General features: G+C 46.6%; 1 protein-coding gene across 4 annotated transcripts in view; it reads right to left on the bottom strand.

Annotated features, from left to right (window-relative positions):
- The window catches only part of PBX1 (PBX homeobox 1), a 192,670-nt gene that overhangs the window by 23,904 nt on the left and 145,123 nt on the right, over nt 1-23,643 (bottom strand). For all 4 annotated transcript variants that reach the window (XM_060198194.1, XM_007535274.3, XM_060198195.1 and 1 more), the window contains exons 3-6: nt 18,266-18,510; nt 13,481-13,671; nt 8,868-9,003; nt 1,588-1,747 (exon numbers count right to left, since the gene is read on the bottom strand). In XM_060198194.1, the coding sequence (XP_060054177.1) occupies nt 1,588-1,747; nt 8,868-9,003; nt 13,481-13,671; nt 18,266-18,510 (732 nt within the window). The remainder of the gene's footprint in view (nt 1-1,587; nt 1,748-8,867; nt 9,004-13,480; nt 13,672-18,265; nt 18,511-23,643) is intronic.

Consider the following 23,643-nt stretch of genomic DNA (forward strand, 5'->3'; position numbering starts at 1 on the left):
TAGGGATCAAATTCTGGGCCTTGCATTTTGAAGTCTAAAGCCCTAATCACTACACCATTCTCTAGACCACTGCACTATCTCGTTTACATAGAAGGATGGCAGTGATTTTGAGGACTCAGTAACAAAGGAAAAGTTTCTACAAGATTCCCTTGTGTGGGGACTTAAACAGCTCCAGGGATAATTAAGTTAGGAAGAGAAGTTACTTGAGTGGACAAACAAGCTCTGGGCTCCCAGACACTTCTCCCCTCAAATGTCAGAAAGTCATTTCCAATTCTGTATACTCCACTACTGAAAAATCAACATGTCTAGTTCATTATGGGGGAAGATATCATAATTTGATACTAAATTTAGTTAGCTACATTATGAGTAATAAAATGATTCCATTTCCCCTTTACCATTAAAAAAAAAATGTGCCAACAAGCTTTTGCACAGGATAAAGATGTTAAGAGTGCAATTTATTTTATATAGAATCACTATGTTATTTATTTATTTTTCTCACAAGTGAAAATTCAAAACCAGTAGTTGGGACAAGGCACGCACAAAACATACTACATCAGTCTAAACTCTGAAAATGTTAGCAGAACAAGAGTTAAATGAGGAGTCTTGAACTTGGTACTCAGATTGAAAGTAGGGTCTGAATGATATGAATTAGTGACTGGCCATTTTCTTTGCAGTTTACATAAAGTAAACCAACAAAATAAAAACAGTTAAGGAATAAAAGCTATAAGCAATGCATTAGGTTCTGACTTTGACGATCAGAAATTATTATTTTTTTCTTTTTTTGCCTCCAGGGTTATCACTGGGGTTTCCAATCCACTGCTCATGGTGGCCATCTTTTCCATTTTATTTGACAGGACAGAGAAAAATTGAGAGGGTGAGGGAAAGACAGTGACAGAGAGAGAGAGAGAGAGAGAGAGAGAGACAGAGAGAGAGACAGAGAGAGAGAAGGAAGATACCAACCTGTTGACTTGCTTCACTGTTTGTGAAGTGGACCCCTTGCAGTGAGGAGCAGGGGCTTGAACTCAGGACCTTGCACAGGTCCTTGTGCTTCATATTATGTGCCCTTTACTGGGAGCGCCACCAATCGGCCCCCAAGGATTAGAACTTTCTAATGGGATATTTGCTGAATGAGTAAATATGTCTGCATGGAACATACATTAGTAGGTATTCCAGACGTTATGTGATAAGGACAGAAAATAGACAAGAATCAAGCCTTGACATGAGACTGAATGATATAACCCCAAGGATTTACTTCTAAGTACTAAGTACTTTCACCACCTAGTGAAAGTAGAATTTTGAGGGATCCTCATTGAAATCAATGGAATTAATTTTGCAGAATAACATAGGACAAGCCCATATCACAAGACCATGATATTCTGTACCTTGGAAACAAAAGGAAAAAGTTACAGTGGCACTGAAAACAAACAAACAAACAGAAAAAAAAAGAAAGAAAAAGAAAATTAGATAATGAATTTTCAGAACCAGAAGCCTGAAGGATTCAAAGGAAATTCTAAGTATGTACATGTATATATAAAACCAAGTATGAAAATGGAGAACCATTCACCCAAAGCAAAGACAAAAACTAACCAGCTGAGTTGGGAGTTGAGGGTGAGTTAGCTTGGCTTCCATGGGCTGAGACATTGGTGGCAGTGACAGCTGTCTTGGCAGCATAAATATTGGCTTCCTCTTGAAATTTACCTATGTTCTTCTTGTACCGGATTCGCTTATTTCCAAACCAGTTTGATACCTGGAACGGTTCAAGAGGAGATAGGAAAGTTAATAGCTCATCTTATGTGCATGCACATGAATTAACGTGTGTGCGTGCATGCACGCGCGCACGCGTGCACACGCGCACACACACACAATTCAAGAGAGGACTGCGGAGGTAGTCTACTTCCTCTTATTCCCTGTGTGATTCCACGACAAAAAAAATCTGCATTCTGAGCTCTGAGAGGAGCACATCTGGAGAATAAGAACTCTGAAGATTACGCAACATTTTGACCTTTTTTGCTATGAGTTTTTGGTGGGGAGGAGCTGCTTATTTAGCACCAGCTGTTTTCATTTAGAGCAAACATCTCATATTTGCTGTTATCTTCACAATCAACATGTTTCAGGGGCCAATATCTGTTTCTTATCTATACTAAAACTAATTTTGGATCACCAAAACTTACATAGCCCTCTATAAAGGAATATAACAAAAAGACAAAGTAATCTTGGGCAGAAATACCAATCAAAGGATATCAAAGTATTATATATGATAAGAAAGATTAAAAAAACAATGTAAGTTTACATTAAATTTAAATATAAGTCAACTATGTATAATTTATACATATGTGAGTATATGTATAATTTATGTAGGGGGCTGGAGACAGTATAATGGTTGTGAAAAATACTTTCATTCCCAAGGCTCCAGGGTCCTATGTTCAACCCCCAACACTACCGTAGGCCAGAACTGAGCCCTGTTCTGGTCTTTCTTCCTGTATCTCTCTCATTAAAAAAAAAAATAGTGTTAAATTATATTACAGATAACATTTAAAAAAGAAGAAATATGTAAAAACTTAGAGGACTGTTATATGTATAACTAATATATAAGTATATGCATAACTTACATCATATGTCTATAAATAGATGTATATAAATACATCTAAGAGTCCTTTTAAACTGTTCTTGTCTCATTGTTCTTTGCTTGAATATCCTCTATCCATTTTTTTTCTCTGCTTTCATACTTTAAAGTTGTCTCCTATTTTCAGGTCTTATATTTCTGTGTCTGTTTTACTGTGTATCACCCTGTTGAGAGTTAAATGTCCCTTATTTCCTTCTCTTGTAGCACTCCTTTTAATAACTCTTGTAGGCAGGTCTGGTAATGGCAAACTCCTTTAGTTTTTGTATGTCTGGAACTGCTATGTTGCTCCTTCATATTTGAATGATAGTCTTGCAGGGTGAAGTATATGTGGCTGGCTGCTATTGTCCTTTAACCTCCTGAGTATGTCACCCCATTCTTTCCTGACTCCCATGATTCTCTTTAACTAGCCATCCACATGTATGCCACACAAGGCTTTCAACAGTGTGCTTAGATTTGAAGGAGCTGGAAAGCTTTTTATATGGGCTTAGTTTCTTAGCTGAATTCTTCTCTAGACCTTGGGATCAATACAGTTCAAGACAATGGGTGTTCTTAGACCTCCTAGCAGCTTGCTATTACTTGCATGAAGGAAAACTGAAGTATAAGAGATACTTACGAAGTCTAGCCACTCAGTGTCAAAGCCAGTGTGCAGAATAAACTCAATTTCTTTTCATTTGCTACTCCATCCACCCCCCCAATCTGGCTCAGGGCAGCTCTCCTGTCTGGATCCAGAGTCCCTGTTCCCTTTATGTGCAGACCATCACCAGAGCCAACTGTAGACCCAGTAAAATTCAAATTCAAGCTGAGAGACTGGCAGGTGGCTAACCCAGTAGAGCGCACATGCTATCATGCACAAGGAACCCGGGTTCAAGTTGTATATCTCTTTACAAGAGCACATGCAAAGGGGGACATTTCAGGAGTGGTGGTGAGTTGTCTCCCCTCCTCTCTTTCTCCCTATCTCTTTTATTTATTAATGCAAAAGATAAGAGGAGAGAGAGAGGAAAAATAAAAAACAGATATCACTCTGGTACATGTGCTGCCGGGGACTGAACTCAGGACCTCATGCTTGAGAGTCCAGTCCTTTATCCACTGTGCCACCTCCCGGACTACAAGGAGGGAGTTTTATACTCCACTCTTTTTTTCATGAAAGTATCCTTTTCAAAAATGTTTTTATTGGTGATCTAATACTTATTTACGAAGTTGTAAGATAACGGGTATAATTCTACAACTCACCCAACAACCAGAGTTCCGTGTTCCCAGTCCCTTCACTGGAAACTGAATTAGCTCTCCCAAGATCACAGATACGGGTTAACTATTATTTCTATAACTATCTATCTATATTCAACTATATTTGCCCATTTTTTCCCTATGTTCCTGCCCTCTGTTCCTTTCTAAGTCACACCTGCTACTTGTGAGTACCCTCCCTTTCTTTTTCTTCCCCTTCCTTCCTTCCATTTTTCCTCCCTCTCTTCTCACCAGGACCTGATGGAATTGCAGTTCAAAGCCCTCTGGTCATCTTCCCCTAACAGCCCTCTGAGAGTATGGAACAAAATTCTTATGGGGTGAAGAAGAAGGTGGGAGTTCTAGCTTCTGTAATTGATTATTCACTGGACATGGATGTTAACTTGCTGATCTACACCCCAGATTGTTTCTGTCTTCCTGAGTGTCCATCTCTCTCTCTTTTTTTTTTTTTTTTTTTTTTTGTTTCCAGGGCTATTGCTCAGCTCAGTGCTTGCACTATGAATCCACTGCTCCTGGAGGCAATTTTTCCCCTTTGTTGCCCTTGTTGTTTATTGTCATTGTTGTTGTTGTCACTGTTGTTGGGCAGAGAGAAATAGAGAGAAGAGGGGAAGACAGAGAGGGGAGAGAGAAAGATAGACACCTGCAGACATGCTTCACCTCTTGTGAAGTGACTCCCTGCAGGTGGGGGGCTGGGGGGCAACCCCCATCTATCCTACTCCTAATGGGATTTTTTTGAACTAAAATCCCAAGTCTTAGTCATCACTAAACAATGGCTTCCTGAGAAGAGGGGGTTTACCATGTAAGTACAGCAGCATATATGGGGAATTGTACTTCTTCACAATAAGGGGAAGGCAAGCAAGGATTTAACTTACTTCTATAACACATGACAAAATTGCCTGCACCTATATTGTCTAGACAACTGCAGAAATGCCAGAACTTCAATTTCTAAAGTCAAATCATACTATTTTGATATTAGCCACTAAGAGAGCAAAAAGGCAACATGAAGTTTCAATACAAACTATTCAGGTATCTCTCTTTTTTATTTTTCTCACCCTCACTCTCTCCTTTCCCCCTCTATCAAAAAGAAAGGAAAGGGACTTTTGTCCCTTTTATGGCTGTTGGGAAGAGTGGAGCCATGTAGGTACCAAGCCCCAGAGATAATCCTGATGGCAAATTAAAAGAATGTGGCTGAAAAAGTAGTGAGGAGTCATCAGGTGGGGCAGGTGCTGAAGATGGCAGAGAGGAGGGATGCTCTGAGAAGATGGAATAGGTGTGGCCCAAGAGGTGGAAACTCCAGGCAGAAGCGTGGATGTAGGGTGGGTTTCAGATGGAGAAAGGGTGGTTATCAATTCACCACAAACACACACACACACACACACACACAAACACACACACACACACACACACCACAGTTCAGATATGGGATGAGGGAAAGTTAAGAACTTAGAAGAGTGCCCTGGGACCATAGGTGAAAAAAATGACAACTGAAATCCCCAAGAAAGCCCAGGTTTGACTACAGGCCTAAGTAGGCTCCTAGGAAAAGCTACATTCTTCCAGTATTCTTCTTTTTTATATTTATTTATTTATTCCCTTTTTTGCCCTTGTAGTTATCATTGTTGTTATTAATGTCGTTGTTGTTGGATAGGACAGAGAGAAATGCAGAGAGGAGGGGAAGGCAGAGAGGGGGAAAGAAAGATAGACACCTGTAGACCTTCACCACTGCTTGTGAAGCAACTCCCCTGCAGGTGAGGTGGGGAGCTAGGAGCTTGATCCAGGATCCTTAAGCCAGTTCTTGTACTTTGTGCCACATGCGCTTAACCCGCCATGCTACGGCCTGACACCCCCCAGTATTATTCTATCTGTAGGGCAGTGGGGGGGGGGGATCATTTTAGTGGATGCTTTTTTTTTTTTTTGCCACCATGATTATTGCTGGGGTTCAGTGCCAATGTGTGAGACCTCACCACTTCTGGAAGCCACTGTTTTTGTTGTGATAGGAGGTGAGCAAGATAGAGACAGAGACAGACAGAGATTGACCTGCAGCACTGTTCCAGCATTAATGAAGCTTCCGCTCTGTAGGTGGGGACCTGGGATTTGAACCTCTTCTAGGCAAGCCACCCCCTGAGCCCTGGACAAACAGTTTACACCCTGGGTTTCTATAGTCAAGTAAGTGTTGGGCGAGGCTGGAATTCCATATTTTTTTTGTTTTGTTATATTTATTTATTTATTTTCCCTTTTTGTTGCCCTTGTTTTCATTGCTGTTGTAGTTATTGATGTCCTTGTTAGATAGGACAGAGAGAAATGGAGAGGAGAGGGAGACAGAGAGGGGGAGAGAAAGATAGACACCTGCAGACCTGCTTCACTGCCTGTGAAGTGACTCTCCTGCAGGTGGGGAGCTGGGGGCTTGAACCGGGATTCCTTATGCCAGTCCTTGTGGAATTCCATCTTTTATCTTGATATGAGACAGGCAAGCTCTGGAAGAGTCCTATCTGTTTCCACAGATGTTGGGGGACTCTGAATATGAGTGCTATAGTGATGGAAGCCAACCTTGAACCTATGGCTGACGTTCACAGTTTATGAGGCAGCAGGGAAGTCAGGCCTGGCAACCCCATGCCCCTCCAACCTACAGCAAGTATCAGAAATCATCTCTTCTCTCCAGATTTGGACAGCAATGGCCAGAGGTACAGATACCACTAAGTTGGTTGGGACTTTCAGTTGGGTCCAAGGGCTTGTGGAGAAAGAAGCTATTCTTGGGCAAGTGGATATATAGTTCACATGGATAGTGCACTACTTTGCCATATGCCTGACCCAAGTTCAAGCCTGGCCCCCACTGCATTATTGCACTAGAGGAAGCTTCCGTGCTGGGGTCTTGGTCTCTCTCAAATAGGAAAAAAGAAAAGAGCTATCTTTGCACCTGTTTCCAAGGCTGCTAGAAGACCACCCACAGTTTGCTGCGAGTGCCCTGGCATTCCTGCCACTCCACCTGCCCCGCCATGGTTCTGTGTTCTGACTAGCACTGACTCTGCAATGCTAAATGGGCTGATTAATTAGTGTTTGGCAGGGAAGGAGACTGAAGCCAAGACTTAATTCAAGAAAGCACAGATGCCTAGTCTGTACAAAGGAGCATCAAGTTGAACATTTTTCAGTGAAGGGGCTGGGTGGCGATGCACTTGGCAGATCCCACACATTGCCATGCACCCAGGTTCAAAGCCCAACTCCCCACCTGCAGTGGGGAAGCTTTATGAGCATTATGACGTTCACAGTTTATGAGCATTGGTGCAGTGCTGCAGGCATTTCTCCTTCTCTCTGTCTTCCCATCTCTTGCCCTCTATCAATCAATCAATGCAGTTTTTTTTTTTAAAGGAACTTGTTCAGTAAATTTTCTCAGATCTCCTCTTTCCAACCCCCTCTCCCCAATTTTACCATTATATATGGTGTATTCTCAGGAAAATTTTCCCTGACTATTTGAACTATCACTAGAGGTCTTAACCAGAGTCACATGGTGGAATCTGAGGTTCCAACTCAATGAGATGTGTGCACAGATTTCTCCAGTGAATGATGTGTACAGACAAATATGGCTGACATAGCTACTTTATCTTAACTCTGCAGATTCCAGGTCTACCAAAATTCTAATCTTTCCATGCCAGCTGACCCCTTCATCATTCTTTAAAGGACAGGATGCTCAGTGACATTCTGGGTGACCATCCCTACAAAACCACAGTGACACAATAATCCCTACAGCCTATCCACCAGTCACAGACCATCCCTTCAAAAGAATATATTCAAGTCCCTCTCAACGGTAAGTTTCATTTACTGACTCTTTTTTTTTTTAATATTTTATTTTATTTATTTATTCCCTTTTGTTGCCCTTGTTGTTTTATTGTTGTAGTTATTGTTGTTGTCGTCGTTGTTGGATAGGACAGAGAGAAATGGAGAGAGGAGGGGAAGACAGAGAGGAGGAGAGAAAGACACCTGCAGACCTGCTTCACCGCCTATGAAGCGACTCCCCTGCAGGTGGGGAGCCGGGGTTCGAACCGGGATCCATATGCCTGTCCTTGTGCTTTGCGCCACCTGCGCTTAACCCGCTGCGCTACAGCCCGACTCCCATCATTTACTGACTCTTAAAATTATGGTGTTGGATAAAATAAATAAACAAATGAAAAAACAAACAAACAAATACAAAAGGAGGGGAGGCACTGAGGACATGACTGAGAAAAAAAATGAGAGAAGCAGGCAATTGCCTCCTCTCCCTGTTCCTGTCCCCCCCCCCTTTTCCCCCTCTCCCCTCCCTTCCCCTGCTCAGCTCTGGCTTATGGTGGTGCTGAGGACTGAACCTGGTACCTGGGAGCCACAGTCATACAAGACTGTATGTAAACTGTTGTGCCCAGCCAATAGCTTTCCCCAGCCAATAGCTTTCTAAGAACATATTAGAATCCACAAGCATTTGAAACAATGGAGGCCCCAGAGAGAAAAAATCTACCCCTGGTTCTCTGGTGCCTGCTACTTCCTTTCAAAATTCTCTGGGTTCTTACAGACTTGGAAACTCTCTTCTACACTAAGGGGCTGAGTATGACAATTCAGGTGTGGAGTTAATGGATTATTTTTTCCTTTTCTTTTCTTTTTCCCTTTTTCTCTTTTTGCCACCAGAGTAATGGCTGGAGCTTGGTGCTTGCACCATAAATCCACCCTTCAGGGTAACCACTTTTTCTTTCCTTCTTTCCATTTTTTTCTCTTTTATTTGATAGGACATAGAGAAATTGAGAGGAGATGGGGAAACAGAGAAGGAGAGACATCTGCAGCCCTGCTTCACCATCCGTGATGTGTCCCCCCTGCAGGTAGGGAGCAGGGTCTTTAAACCCAGGTCCTTGCACATGGTAATGTGTCATTCTACAAGGTGCTCCACCCCTGGCTCTGAGTTGAGGGAATTATGCAAGGCATGAAAGTTCAGCAAAGCAAGACCTTGGCTGACTGCACTATGGCTGGGGAGTGAGTGTAGAGGCTTCCTTACCTGTGACACAGTGATGCCGCACTTCTTGGCTAACTCCTCTTTGGCTTCCTCACTGGGGTAAGGGTTGCTGAGGTGGGAATAGAAATATTCATTCAGGATCTCTGTTGCCTGCTTGTTGAAATTTCGTCTCTTCCGCCTTTGCAAAGAAAGAAAATAAAAGATGACAACGAAGAAGTACCGACCATATATAGACAAAAGAGGACAGGGGAGCAATTTCCAGGAAGAAAACCTTTTCTCTCAAAAATTAATTAATCTATTTATATGAGAGAGAGAGATAGATAGATGAAAGAACCAGATCATCATGTAATGCCAAGGCTTGAACTTAGGGCCTCATGCTTTAAAGTCCATTGCTTTATCTACTGCATTATCTTCCAGGCCCAAGAAATACAGTTTGGAGGGAAAATTAGACTTGAGGAGGTTTGCATAAAGGGTCTAGCTATATTCCCCCACCATTGGTTCAAGTATTTGTTCATTACCTCCCAAGCAATGGCTGAAACAAATCTAGAATATTTATATAGTGGTGGTGAGGAACATGGAGTTTCAAAGTTGCATCATCTTGGTTTTGAAACCTGCACCAATTGGGGATTGTGAAGAACTCTCTTAGGTGTCAGCTTCTTCAGCTGACAGTGAACATCATTATACTGAGGCCCTTGAGTGAGGAGAATTGACTTGACCCAGCACTGAGAGTCCCAGAGCTCACTGGGTATGTGACCACAGCTGGGACCTAAAGCCACAGTCCCTGCTTCCAAATTCCAAGTGACCGACACCGGCACGCCTAGCCATGGATTCCAGTTACTTTCTCTTACTTTTTAGTATTTTATTTATTTATCAACAAGAGAGTGTGAAATAGATAGAGTGAGAGAGAATCAGCGCCATTATTCTGGCACATCTGATGCTGGAGATGAAACTTGGGACCTCATGAGAGTTCAACACTCTACCATCTCCTGGGCCTATTTACTCTCCACCACATATCATCTCCACTCAGCAATGAAGAACTCAGGTCTAAGACCAGCTATCTGCTATGCCATAGAGCCAAGGTCTTCAGACCTGTGCACTGTAGACAATTTCTTCTATTCTCTTAGCCTCCTGGTAATTACAGAAAGACGTGGTAATGTCATATGGTAACAGTAAGCTATTGGAGGGGGGGATGGCACCAGGTGGAGGCTCACTCAGTAGAATTCACACATTACCATGTACATGGACCTGGGTTCAAGCTGCTGGTCTCCACCCACAGGGGGGAAGCTTCGTGAGTGGTGGAGCAGGGCTACAGGTGTCTCTCCATGATTCTGTATGTCTCCATCTATATTTCTCAGCCTTCATCAGGGAGACAGAGAGAGAGAGAGAGAGGAAGACAGAAAGAGAGAGATGGAGAAAGGCCACCAGGAACGGTGGAGCCCTGTAGACACTGAGCCCTAGCGAAAACTCTATAGCCATATAACCATATTAATGTAAAAATGTAAAATAAACCCCTATTATTAGTAGTAATAACAACAATGGGTAAATTGAAGTTATGATTCTCTCCTTCTTCTACTCCTCATGAACAGAGACATTTTTTTAAAGGGCCTCAGGAAGAGGCAGAGGAGTGACTGATATTAAAGCCCTGCATAATGAACTTATCCCCATGAGAGGGGGGCAATATTGCAGCCAGGAGAACTGTACTATAGCCTAGCCTAAACCTGCAGGTATATTTTTTTGACATTTACAGGCAGAACTGCTTTAGGAAGTATGCTTCTCTGTCTTTGAAAGAAACTGTTAACTGAACACATTTAAAATTTGGGTCTTTGATGCTGGGTGGTAGCATACCTCAAAGGTTATACATGTTACCATGCATAAGAACCCGGTTCAAGGCCCTGGTCCCCACCTGCAGGAGGGAAGCTTCATGAGTGGTGGAACAGTGTTGCAGGTCTCTCTGTCTTTCTCTCTCCATCTCCCTGTCCCCCCTCCTTTCTCCTCTGTCTCTCACCCTCTATTTAAAAAAAAGTCACCAGAAGTGGTGGAACTGTGCAGACATGAGCTCACAGAAAACTCTGGTGGCAAAAATAAAGTACCATAAAAATAAAGAGTGGCCATGCTATGGTCTTGCAGGGCAGTCTGTGGACACCAAGACTGGCTGTGTGGGGCCACTGTGGAGCTGCCATGCTTGGGTCAGGTGCTATCTTGGAGGGTACTGGTGTGACCTTTCAGCTGTCCTCATCTGCACTTACAGCTTGTTCTTGTAGAGGAGGCATCCTGGACACCCACAATCAGTAGGAGAGAGGGTTTCTTGATTTAGCCCAAGCTCACCTCTCTAGGCAGGAAATTCTCCCTACACCAATGTGGTATTTGGGGGTGGGGGCGTCCCATCTGGATCAATGAACACAATCAGGTTCCTGGCTGGACCAGACAAGCACCATCTGTCCATAGGTTGGCAACCACAGCTGTCCTGGTCACTTGAAGACCTGCTGAGTTTCTGGGTCACCTGGGTGCTAAGCTCTGGGTGGATGAGAATCTGTGAGTAAGAAGTTGAGTGGCTGGTGGGGGGACTGAGCCACTTGATCTCTGATTCTGTTGCTGACCAAAGAAGGCAGTTGTTTTCAGGCTGGGTGCTGGGTCAGGTATGTTAGTATGTGTGTATGGGGGGAGGGGGGAGGGAGGGCTCCCCTTAAGGGTGTCTCAGCTTTGGGCTCTCTCACTCCTGTTGGCATGAGCACTGCAGAACCCTTCCAACTGAAATTAAAGGCAGCCTTCCCAACCTCCTTTCTGGGTGCACTCCCTCCCTCCTTCCATCCACATGGAGTCTACCAAGGACCTCTGAAATCCCAGGGCTAGGAGTAGCCTTTCTTTCTTCCTTCCTTCCTTCCTTCCTTCCTTCCTTCCTTCCTTCCTTCCTTTCCTCTTCCTTTTCATATCCAGGGCTCCACTACTCTTGGCTGACATTTTCAGACAGAGAGACAGAAAGGTATGTGTATATATGTGTATATATATATATATATATATATATATATATATATATATATATATGGAGAGAGAGAGACAGAGAGAGACAGAGAGACAGAGAGAAAGAGAAATCAAGACCTAAGCACTTAAGTGTGGTGGGGACATAGACAGCAAAGCAGTGGCTGGGTCACACAGACAACAAAGCAGTGCTCTATCTCTAGCCAAGGTGCTTATCCTATAGAGAGGGTCATTTTCTGCCCATGGGCACAACCCAGGCCAAAGTTCACTAGGTTTGGTCCCTCAGAGTCTGATCTTCCAGCAGGCAGGGCACAATAACAGAAGAAACCCCAGAAAGAATAGCTCTCAGTCCATATTGTCCTGTTTCTCTCTTGACAAGGGCTCAGCCTGGGCCTCACTTTGCTTTTTTCCAATATCTGCTGAAGTTCTGGGTGGAAAGGTCTAATAACAAGCCTTGGATCATTCTGTCTGGTTGAAATGAGACAGAAGCAGGGATCCAGGGGGGTGGGGTATCTGCTGACACATCAACATCTGAGCCATCATCATCCTTGACTGGGACAAACTCCAGGAATGGATAAAAGGGATGTGAGAGCTGTCTTTAACAGAAGACAAGGGAATCCTAGCTTACAAAGGATGTGCTGGCTCTGAAGACATATTTACTAGGACAGTCATCAAAATATACCATTAGGGCAGCCCAGGAGGAGGCGCAGTGGATAAGGTGTTGGACTCTGAAACAATGAGGTCCTTAGTCCAATCCCAGGCACTGAATGTGTCAGAGTAATGCTCTGGTATTCTCTCTCTCTCATTAATAAATAAAGTGTACACCTAACTAAAAAAATAAAAGATAGCCTGGGAGGTGGTAAAGCAGGTGAAACATTAGACTCTCAAGCATGAGGTCCTGAGTTTGATCCCTGGCATCACAAACACCAGAAGTGATGCTCTGGTTCTCTCTCATACATGAACAAATCCTTCTTCAAAGTGAGAATGCAGAGTGATCCAAGTGTCCCTGAGGCGACTCCTGGCTGTCAGGGAGGGGAGCTGGTGGGCAGAACAATGGACACAAAGAACACAGGTGTACTCAGCCCTGCCCAACCCCCCACACTGTAGGGAAGGGTTGGGGGGCTCAGGTACCAGACAATCAGGAAACTTGCACACAGCTCTAGGAGGAACATTGGGTGCTCTTTGAGCTTCCCCCAGACCCTTGCGTCCTCCTCTCCCTGGCTGCTTCTGAGTTCCTCTGTTCTCAGTGCCTTTACCAGAGCTCTGAGAGCTACCCCAGCTCTCTTAGGAGTGGTATCTGGGGTAGCAGGTGACCTTTGGGTGCCCATCTGTGGGTCCCAGTCCAGCCAAATCCCCAGAGGGCTTGCTGGTGTTTAGCACTGCCCCCTGGCACCAGGAAGCACATTAGCTAATGGATGGGGGGCTGGGAGTCCCTATACCCAGATCTTTCCTCCCCCACCGGGTGTCACATCAGCATTCACAAGCAGAGGTGATGGGGAAAGGATGAAGTCCGGGGTCTACAGTGGGGAGGGGGTGTCTCTAGAGGGGCCTCTCCCAGGCTGAGGGTCTCTCCTTGGGGTATCTCAACTGGGATTTTTCTCCTGGAGTGTCTCTTTTAGGGTCTCTGGGCATCTCTCTGGCAGTCCCCAGGGGTCGCTCGCACGTTCTTGGGCCCTCACCGTGCATCCAGGAAGCGGGATCGCAGGATCATGACGGCCTCACAGGTGCTCTGCTTGAGCTGCATCTGGATAGAGCTGAACTTGCGGTGGATGATGCTCACCATGCGCTCGATCTCCTTGGGGGAGATTGGCCGTGTGCGGCTCTGCTCCCGCAGCAGGTTCATCACGTGGGTGGTGAACTCGTTGCAGGCCTGCAAAGCATGAAGGGGGAGTTGGGGACGCTGCAGACGGGGTGCACACCTGCACAGACTCTAGGACCTGGGACCCAGACCCCTCCCCTGGGTTCTCTGTGGGAGTATCTGTGGGGGGAGCTCAGTTGCAGTAGATTGGTGCTGCAGGTGTCTCTCCCTCTCTGTCTCTCACCCTCCATCTAAAGGAGAGAGAAGAACAAAAAGACTACCAAGGACAGTGGAGTCCCAGCAATAACACTGGTGGCTACAGAAGCCCCAGCAATAACACTGGTGGCAGCAGAAAGGAAGGAAGGAAAGGAGAGAGGAAGGAAGGAAGGAAGGAAGTGAGGGAGGGTGGGCGGGAGGAAGGGGAAGGGAAGCAATTGAAAGAGGAAAAATGTTTAAATGGCTGTCAGGAATGATGGTAGTGTCATGCAGGCACCAAGTCCTAGTGATAACCCTGGTGGGAAACAAGCCTTTTAGACCATTTGGTTTTGCCTTTTGGCCACCATGGTGATTAATTTTTAAAGACAGAGACAGAGGCAGAGAGGCAGAGAGAGGGGAGGAGGGGGTAGAGACTACAGCCAGTCTGAGATTCTTTTTAAAGACTGTTATGGGGCTAGGGAGATAGTACAGTGACAACATACAGAATTTGCATGTGAAAGGTCCCAGGTTGGATTCCTGGCACCAACGACCAGAGCTAAACTGTGCTATGGTGGAAAAATAAAATGTGTGTGTGGGTGGGGGTGGGGTAGAGTGGGGGTGGGGGCTGGTCAATCTCTCAAAGAACCAGGCTTGCTTTTGGGTCTAGTTCCCGTCATGCTACTGCACCAAGGGAAGTTGGTTCTGGTCCTGTCTGTTGCCTCTACCGCTCTCTCTCCCCAGGTTTTATCTCACCACCACCCTCACCCTACACCAGAGCCGAGCAGGGCTCCTCTCCACTTCCCCAGTACTGGTGGGGGAAGTCACCCCTAACACCACAAAACAACAGGAGTTGGGTGTATCAGTGTGACAGACAAGCACAGCAGAGGGAACCATAGGCTGGCTGGCTTTCTGAGCTCAGGCACAGGAGCTAAAGGCTGGAGTTGCAGTTCCTGCAGCCCCCAGGAGGGGGCACTTCAGACAGCTGACCACTCTGCTTCCAGGTCAAGAATGGGCTCCACAGCAGCCTTCTGAGGCCTGACAAGCTGGCTTCCAGTCCATGAGGCAAGCTCACTCCTGCCCTCTGCTCTCAATCTGCATACCATGCTGCATCTGTGCCCCTTCCCCTAACTGCCCACCTGATCACCCCATGTGGCTATAAATTTATAAAGGAGTCTTACCTAGCCCAGAAAAGCATTCTGAATAAGAGTTGGAGAGGCCCCCAAGCTATGGGGACACTCTCATGGATGGCTTTTCTTCCCATCAGAATAGCCCTGGGAACACAGATCAATAATTCAGCACTGTGGACAGTGCCGGGGCATGGGCCATGGAGCTAGCTATCTGCCTGTTCTCAGGACCTCATGGCACTGCCTAGGTCTAAGCCCACCCTCAAAACCCAGAGCTGCCCACCCCACCTTCCACATCACCTTCCATCCTTCCTTCCTAGTGGAAGCTTCCAGAAACTTCTTTAAGTAGAAGCTCAGCCTCAAGCAGTGGACCTAGGGATTTTCAGGGCTTCCATAGGAGCTAATAGAAAGCTACACTTAATAATACTAAAAGCAGTGGAATCAACTATTAGGTAGTGAATTTATTTTTATCTTATTTTGGCCACCAGGATTCTGGGGCTCAGAGTCCACTGCTCCTAGTGGTCAGTTTTTTTAAATAGATTGTGGGAGACACAGAAAGAGACATCTGCAGCACTGTTCCACAGCTTGTGAAAGCTTCCCCCTTGCAGGTAGGAACTGGGGCTTGAACCAGGGTCCTCGTGCCATAGGTGCCTTCCACTGGGTGAATCACCACTAGGCCCAGCTCAGTTTAGTATTTTGATATTGGTGCTGCTAAAATGAACATATATGTTCTTAGTTTACTGGGATTTCCTCTTTTTCCAAATCACTCCCATGAGGAATATGTGCAGGAAAAGAAAGAAGCCAGGTCTTGCAGACTCTAGCTAGAAAGTCCTGGGCTAGATCCCAGGGAACCTGCCCTATGCTGGAATCACCAGGAACTCAACACATTTGCAAGTGCCCAAGTGTGAGTTGCTCTCTGCTCTAGCCCTGGAAAATGCCCACAGGAATAAGAAAAGGAATCCTTAGGACTTTCTAGAGAATCATCACTATGGGCTACTACTGCCACACTAAGTCATTAGCTCAGTGCTGAGGGAGCTATCACATTTCTACCACCTTTTTTCACTTTTTAAAATATTTTAAATATCAGTCAATAATATTTATATACCATTCCCATATTTGGGAGCTACTCTCTTCCTTGATCCAGCTTTCTGGACCTTTTTCCAGCCATGACATCATCTCCCCAGACAGTAACTTAGATCCACCTGCATATCAGATGTCAGGTGCAGGGAAAAAACAACAACAACTAGTATAGTCATGGGCTCTTTGGAATATAACTAAAATAGGACTACTAATTATCTACAAAATGGAGACACCTCCCCTCAACTCTTCATATGAACTTTTCCAGCCTTTACGTTCATGATAAGTCAACAATTTTTTTTTGGCTCTATATATTAACTCTTTTTTTCAGCCACTAGGTTCCAGATGCTACCATGATGCCAACCGACTTCCCTGGGCAGACAACCCCAGCAATGTGTCCTGGAGCCCCACTTCCCCCGAACCCCTCCCCACCATGGAATGAGAGGGGCAGGCTGGGAGTATGGATCAACCTGTCAGCACCCATGTTCAGCGGGGAAGCAATTACAGAAGCCAGACCTCCCACCTTCTACACCCCATAATGAGCCTGGGTCCATACTCCCAGAGGGATAAACAATAGGAAAGCTATCAGAGGAAGGGCAGGGATATGGGTTCTGGTGGTGGGAATTGTGTGGAGTTGGTTTTTTGTCAGTGTTTCCTTTTTATAAATAAAAATTTTAAAAATATATTTTAAATATTTCTTTACTTATTATTGGATGCAAGACAGAGCAATTGAGAGGGATGGGGAGATAGAGAGGAAGAGAGACAGATAGACACCTGCAGCCCTGCTTCAACCACTTATGAAGCTTTTCTCCTGCAGGTGGGGACCAAGGGCTTGAAACTGGGTCCTTATGCACTATAATATGTGCATTTACCCAGATGTGCTATTGCCTAGTCCCCCTTACCTTTCATCTTTCTCCCCTACTTCCTTCTTTATTCTTGTCACTTGAGCTCTGACCTGGTGTTTTTTTTCCAGATAGAGACAATGACAAAGAGGGAGACACACCCCAGCCTAGAAGCTTCCTCCAGTGCTGTTGGGGCCAGGCTCAAATCTGAGTCTTTTGTATGACAGAGCATGCATACCAACCTGGTGAGCTACCTTGGTGGCCCTCTGCCATCTTTGTTATTATGGACAGGGGGCCCGAGGGATGGATCACCCAGCCTTGCCATAAGCTACACACTGAGTCTGAGACCCAGCACCCATGGGAGCACCATAGGCAGCACCAGGGGGAGCTCTATAGTTTCATATTACTTTGCTTTCTCTCTGTCAAAGAAGGATGAAAAGGTTGGGCCTGGGACACTGTTCAGAGCTCTAACACATGCAGGAGACTGCTGTGCATAGACAAAAAAGGAGGGGAAGGGAGATAGTACAGAGGTCATGAACAGGACTTGCACAGGAGAGGTTGCAGGCTCCACCCCCAGTACGACCAATAGACAGAGGTCGTGGCTGGGTGCTCTGGTCAACAAGACACAAAAGGGGACAGAAGAAGGGTTCCCGGGAGGAGCATTTTCTTTTTCTTTTGTTTTAAATTATTTTTTTAATTTATTCCCTTTTGTTGCCCTTGTTGTTTTATTGTTGTAGTTATTATTGTTGTTGTCCGTTGTTGGATAGGACAGAGAAATGGAGAGAGATGAGGGAATACAGAGAGGGGGAGAGAAAGATAGGCACCTGCAGACCTGCTTCACTGCTTGTGAAGTGACTCCCCTGCAGGTGGGGAGCCGGGGGCTAGAACTGGGATCCTTATGCCGGTCCTTGGGCTTTGCGCAACCTGCACTTAACCCGCTGCGCTAACATTTTCTTAACCAGCTTGGTGGTGCCCACACAAGCTGCTGTCCCGGTGTCCCCAGGGTGCATTCTCATTAGCACAGTCAGGTGACTCCACAGAGCACTGGGACTCAGGCTACAGACTGAATTCTGGTGGCCAGTGAGGCACAGGACCAGTGCAGAAGGCTCTGGGATCCATCCCTGGCCTGCATGAGAGTAAGAGGTAGACACCTAGATCCTCAGAATTGAGTCAGGGAAAAACCAGGGGTTTCCAGGCTTAGCTCAGCCAAGGGCTCCTGGTCACCGCTGGCTAGCAGACACTTATGGGTGTAGACCCCAGATGGCTGTGGGGACACACAATGTGGAGTTCCAAGCTCAGAGCAGGCTGTTCTTGACCCCGAGGACTCCTGCTCCAAGGCCTGGGGCTTCCTTGAGGAGCAGGCAGGGTCCCGGGTCCAGCAGGTGGCTGTGGTGTGCAGAGGATCCTGCCCCCGGCCCTGTGGCTCACCTGCTCATACTTCTCCAGCTCTGTGTGGTATATCTGCCGGATCTGGGAGAGCTTCGCCCTGTAGTCTGAGTGTTCCACCGAGTTGTCTGAGCCAGCACCACCTGATGCTGCTGCTGCTGCCGCTGCCGCCGCCGAGCCGCCGCCTTTCTCTGGGCCTGCAACACCCTCAGCCAGCAGCATGTTGTCCAGCCGCATCAGCTGGGGGTCTGTGGGCTCCTCCTCCTGGGCACCCCGGATGCTGAGAACTACAGGCAAGCAGAGAGGGGGGAATGTCAGTAGGGCCGGGCAGTAAAGAACAGTTCTGTGGGGGGGGGGGGGGGGGTGAGGGTGAAGATCTCCCTTCTGGCAGAGTTTAAGGTACAGAGCATCATCTGGGAGGTGAGCGAGTTCCAGAGAGATTGATGGAGGCATGTGGGAGCAAAAGCAACGAATGCCATGACTTTAGATCCAAGAAGCAGCCCAAGTGCTTAAAGTCCAGGTTTGCCTATCTGACCACAACAGAAGGGATTTCAGAGCTACCTCCAAACTCATTATCACAGAATCCAGTGTCTCCTTCTCCGGCTTTTGCCTGATTTCTCACACAGGCAGAGTTCTCCATGTGTTCCTCTGTCTAGATGTCCATGGGTCCCAGCCACCCTGGTTTTTCATTTCTGCAGTGCTCCCAGGCCAGGTAAACCAGCTAGTGTGGAGAGTGAGGTGTGAAGGGATCTTCCCCAGGTGAGCAAAGAAGGGAAAGAACTCACAAAAAAGCAAAATGTCAAACTGGTGAGGTGGGGTGAGCTCTCTTCCAGCCGCCGGCAGTCTCTGCACTCAGCTCAGCCCTGGCTACTGGGTATCTGGACTGGAATCCTGGACCGCTCATGGGTAAGTCCTGTATGCTGCCACTGAGCTCTGTCCCTGGCCCCCAAACTCCTGACTTCTCAGTTCTACACATCTGCTGGGGATTGGTAAAGAGAAATAGATAGGCCTCCTAATCAATTTACAACCAGTCTACCTGGCAATTAGGCTGGTCTATCCACACTCTCAACTAATAACAATAATAATTTGGCCATCAGGGTAATTGCTGGGGCTCAATGACTGCAAGATTTCACCCTTCTAGGAGGCCACATTTTTTTAATAGAAGGTGAGAGACAGAAATACTGGCAGCACTATTTTAACACTCCTGAAGTTTCCCTCCTGCAAGTGGTCTCCATCAGCTTGAACCTGGGTCTTTGCACACTGTAAAATGTGTGCTCAACCAGATGTGCCATTACCTGGTCCCCATTGACTAAAATTTAATATAACTGGGTTCAGAAATGCCCAATCATCCATGTGTCTTGTGGCTCTAAGGTCCAAGTTCAGGATAAACAGATTAGGGGTTTTAAGAGGACAACTGATGGACAAAAGGCCAGTTGCTTTCATATCCTTTGCATCTAACTCCAGCGACAGTGGAAGCAGGGACTGAGAGTGTGTCACTGAGGGTGACAACCCTCCTGACACCCTGCTGGCCTCCAGGACCATCTTGGACAGAGCTGTGGAAATGGGGGAGTTGTGGAGACTCAGAACTCACTATGCCTCCACCTCAGTCTTTCTCTCATCTCTTCCAAGCTCTGGGCTGTGTGGTCTGTCCTTGTCCCAGAGGGGATGGCAGAAGTTTCCTCTAGGGCCACTAGAGGGCACACTCTCTTCACCCAGAACTGGCCCTGCAGAAACTCTGGACAGGCTTGGCTCAGACCAGTGTCCACCCTGGGCAGGGCGAGGTGGGGAATGGGGGGCAGAAAAGACCTGGACAGGATAGGATGGTCCAGAGGCCTGATTCTAGGTTCAGAGACACAGAGACAGAGAGATAGGCACTCCTACTCTCCTACTGAACACTGAAGTCCAAGTTTATAAGACCACCCCCACACCCCACGGTGACCACATCTAGGGTCAGCTCTGCAGTGACCCTCAGTCCCAGAGCAGCTTGGGGACTGGCAGGAGGATGAGCGGAGAACACCCACAGGTGTGGGATCTCTCAGGCCACTGGAAGTGGCAGGAAGGGTTGAGCCCAGCAAGGGGGCCCCTGAGGGCCAGATTCTGAGGTGCCTGAGGACCTCACCCCACAAATACCAGCACGTGCTTCCTCTGGGGCCAGGGGATCCACTGTGTTCTACAACTTTCTGTGGCCCTGCCTTTCTGGGGTGAGGCTCTGGTCCCCAGTCAGTCTTGGATGTTGATGGGACATCCCCTGATGGTAGAGGGGACCATTTTACCTTGAGGAGCAGGTGTTGCTGGGAAGACATGCCTGCAAGACCCAGCATGTGAGGAAGGAGAAGGGGAGCTGGGTAGGCACAGCAGAGGGCATACATACCTCAGATAGCACCTCAGTGACCTACAATTAAGGGAATCAGCTATAATTCTACAGAAAAAAAAAAACATGAAGGGAGGGGCACTGGGTAGAATTTCCATAAAAAAAGAAATGTTCTTCCCGCCTTTCTTCTTCCCTTCCCTCCCCCCTCTCCCTAGTTTTTTGTTCCTTGCTCTCTTGAAGTTGGAACATGAATGTAATAGCTGGAGCTTCAGCAGCCACTTTGGACCACAAGTTGGCTTAGGGCATAGAATCTATAAGGAATGGGAACCAAATAGGAGCTCTTACACTCTAACAAGCAGCTCAGAGAGATGACTTCAGTTTATGTGACAGTGAGAGAAAGCATGTATGTTGTATATAAGATGCATAATTGGGGGGGGGGGTTGTCTGGGTTTGTTTGTTTCCTTTCCTCTTTATTTTTGCAGTGTGCTAAACAATTCAGGCTATTAAAGAAAAGCAACATGCTCTGAGGCAGAGAAATCTCCTGTTGGTTTGAGTGTTACAGAGGAAATTAGAAAAAGGCAGATTTAATAATGAGAAGCGAGTCACAGAAAACCTAAGAGCCACCAGGGAGAACTTCTCCTTGCAAGAAGCACAGAAATAGGCACTGGCTGTAGAGGGCCTCTCGGTGCCCATGGGGCCTATCAGCAGAAGCTGGGGGGCTGGGGAGACGGGAGGATTGGGGGCACCACCTGAGGGCTTCCCGTCTGACCCACCAGCCCAGTCACTCACAGCATAACCTAGTTAGGACTCCTCCCACAGCCATGCACAGCACTTATACTTAGCCAGACACCTCCCAGAGGCCCACAGGGTCTGGTGGGGGAGACTCCAGCTGCTTCTGGGAACTTCCTAGGTTCCTCCCTGGAAGTACTGAGTCTTAAGCCAGCAGGGGAGAGGGTGTGGTCAGATGGCGTTCTGGGACTAGGTTCTCATGGGTAATTAAATGGTGTTGGGGTTGTCAACAAAATAGCCACCTGGATAGTGTGCTGGGAAGTGGGCAAGGGACAGCAGAGTGCCTAGCCTTGCCCTTTATCTTCCAGAGATGAAACCTTTTCCTCCTGATAACTTTAGGGATAACCAAGATCAGTGAGTCTCTAGCAATGACACCTCCCCCAAAAAAAAACTCACTTAGGGACTGGGGGAGATAGTGCAGTGATGGATGGAACACAGCACTTGCAGCCAGAAGACCCAGGTTCAATGCCCAGCTACAACATCTGTCAGAGCTGAGTAACACTTTGGTCTCTTTCATAAAGAGAAATAAATCAGGGCAGCATAACAGATTCAATCTGAAGCACCACCATCAACCCAAGCTGAGAAGACCTTTGGACTTTCTTTTTCTCTGTGTCTCTATGTATCTCCTTTTCTCAATAAAGTATTTTTAAAAGGGGAAGGAGAGGGAGAGAGGTGGAGGGGGAGAAGGAGAAAGGAGAAGAGAGAGGGAGAGAGAGAGAGAGAGAGCACACGAGAAAGCAGAGAGAGAGCTGGGCTGGAGGCACTGGGCTGGGAGAATCAGTTTATCACTGAGAACAGACCTGCTCCCAGGGCAAGGGATTAGCTTGAATTACAGCCACCAAGTGTGATCAGTCCCTGAGGGGCTTTGGAGGACAGGCTGGTACCAGTGGACCACCTCCAGGAAGTGCACAAAGATGCTGGGGGCTGGAATGCAGGGAGACAGCAAATGAGAAATGGGACAGGCACTGGGGTGGGGGTGGGGGACAGTGAGGGTGTAGCTAATGCTGCCATATCCCACTGTACTTGACAACTTCGGAGAGACCAGAAAGCCTTGACTGTGGCTTCATTCAAAATAGCATCTCTGAGTCCAGGCTGTGGTGTACCTGCTGGAACACAGGAGTTACCATGCAAAAGTACCCAGGTTCAAGCTCTTGGTCCCCACCTGAAGGGAAAAGCTTCACGCTTGTGAAGCTTTCTCTGTCTCTCTTTCCTCTATCAAAAAGAAAGTAAAAGATAAACCAAAAATAAATAATTAAGTCAGCAGGAGTGGTAAAGCCTTGCAGGCACCATGCCTCAATGATCACTGTGGTGGCAAAACAAGTTATATTGGGGAAAGATTGCAACAGGCTGGAGGTCCGGATTGACCTACCAAAGCCCATGTCCAGCAGAGAGCAATTACAGAAGCCAGCATCTTACGCACTCCATAAAGAATTTTGGTCCATATTCCTAGAGAGGTAAATGTTAGGGCCCAGAGAGAAAAGGAAAAAAATTAATGGGGTGGGGAGGATCAAGGGAGGGGTGAAGACACTCAAAAGTAGTAGGTGTGACTTAGAAAGGAAGAGAAGGCAGGACCATAGAAATAAATGGGCAAATATATATAAATATAGATAGTACAGAAATAATAGTCAAACCATATCTATGACCTTGGGGGAACCAATGCAGTTTCTGATGGAAAGAATAGGGCCACAGAACTCTGGTGGTGAGAATGGTGTGAAATTGTTCTGCTGTTATCAACATTAAGTCACTAATACACACACACACAGAGACACGCGCACACACACACACACACACACACACACACACACACACACACACGAATGACTTCTCTCTGTCTCCTTCTTGATCTCTTTGCCTTTTCCACCCCAAGAGGGAAAGAAAAGCTATGGTTACTCGGAATGGTAGAATTGTGCAGGCTCCGAGCCCAACTCTGAACCCTAAACTATGAATCTCAGCTGAGTTCCCTTTGTGAACTTCAAGTGCATCTCAGAGCCAGTGTTGGTGAGAGCTCCCAGGGTCTCTAGCAGGCAAGGGAGTACTGGAGCTCCTGTCCCAAGGTCCATCTTCCTGTCCTAAGGTCTCAGGCTGCCACATTCCATTTCCTTCCTTGCTCCTATCTCCCGCCCTCCACTCCACTTAGGAGGGAGATGGCACCAGCACCTTGATCAGGGACCAGGTCCTCTCCACACTCTGCAGTAGGTCTCCAACACTAAATTCTTCCCAGCCTTCCCATGTTCCCCCTTCAGGATCTGAAGTAAAAGGAAGGATATTTCTTCTCAGGTCTCTTGGGGTGAGAAATGAAATAAAGCAGAGTGTAGAACCT

This window comes from Erinaceus europaeus, chromosome 9 (assembly GCF_950295315.1).
Source record: "Erinaceus europaeus chromosome 9, mEriEur2.1, whole genome shotgun sequence".
In the NCBI taxonomy this organism is placed as follows: domain Eukaryota; kingdom Metazoa; phylum Chordata; class Mammalia; order Eulipotyphla; family Erinaceidae; genus Erinaceus; species Erinaceus europaeus.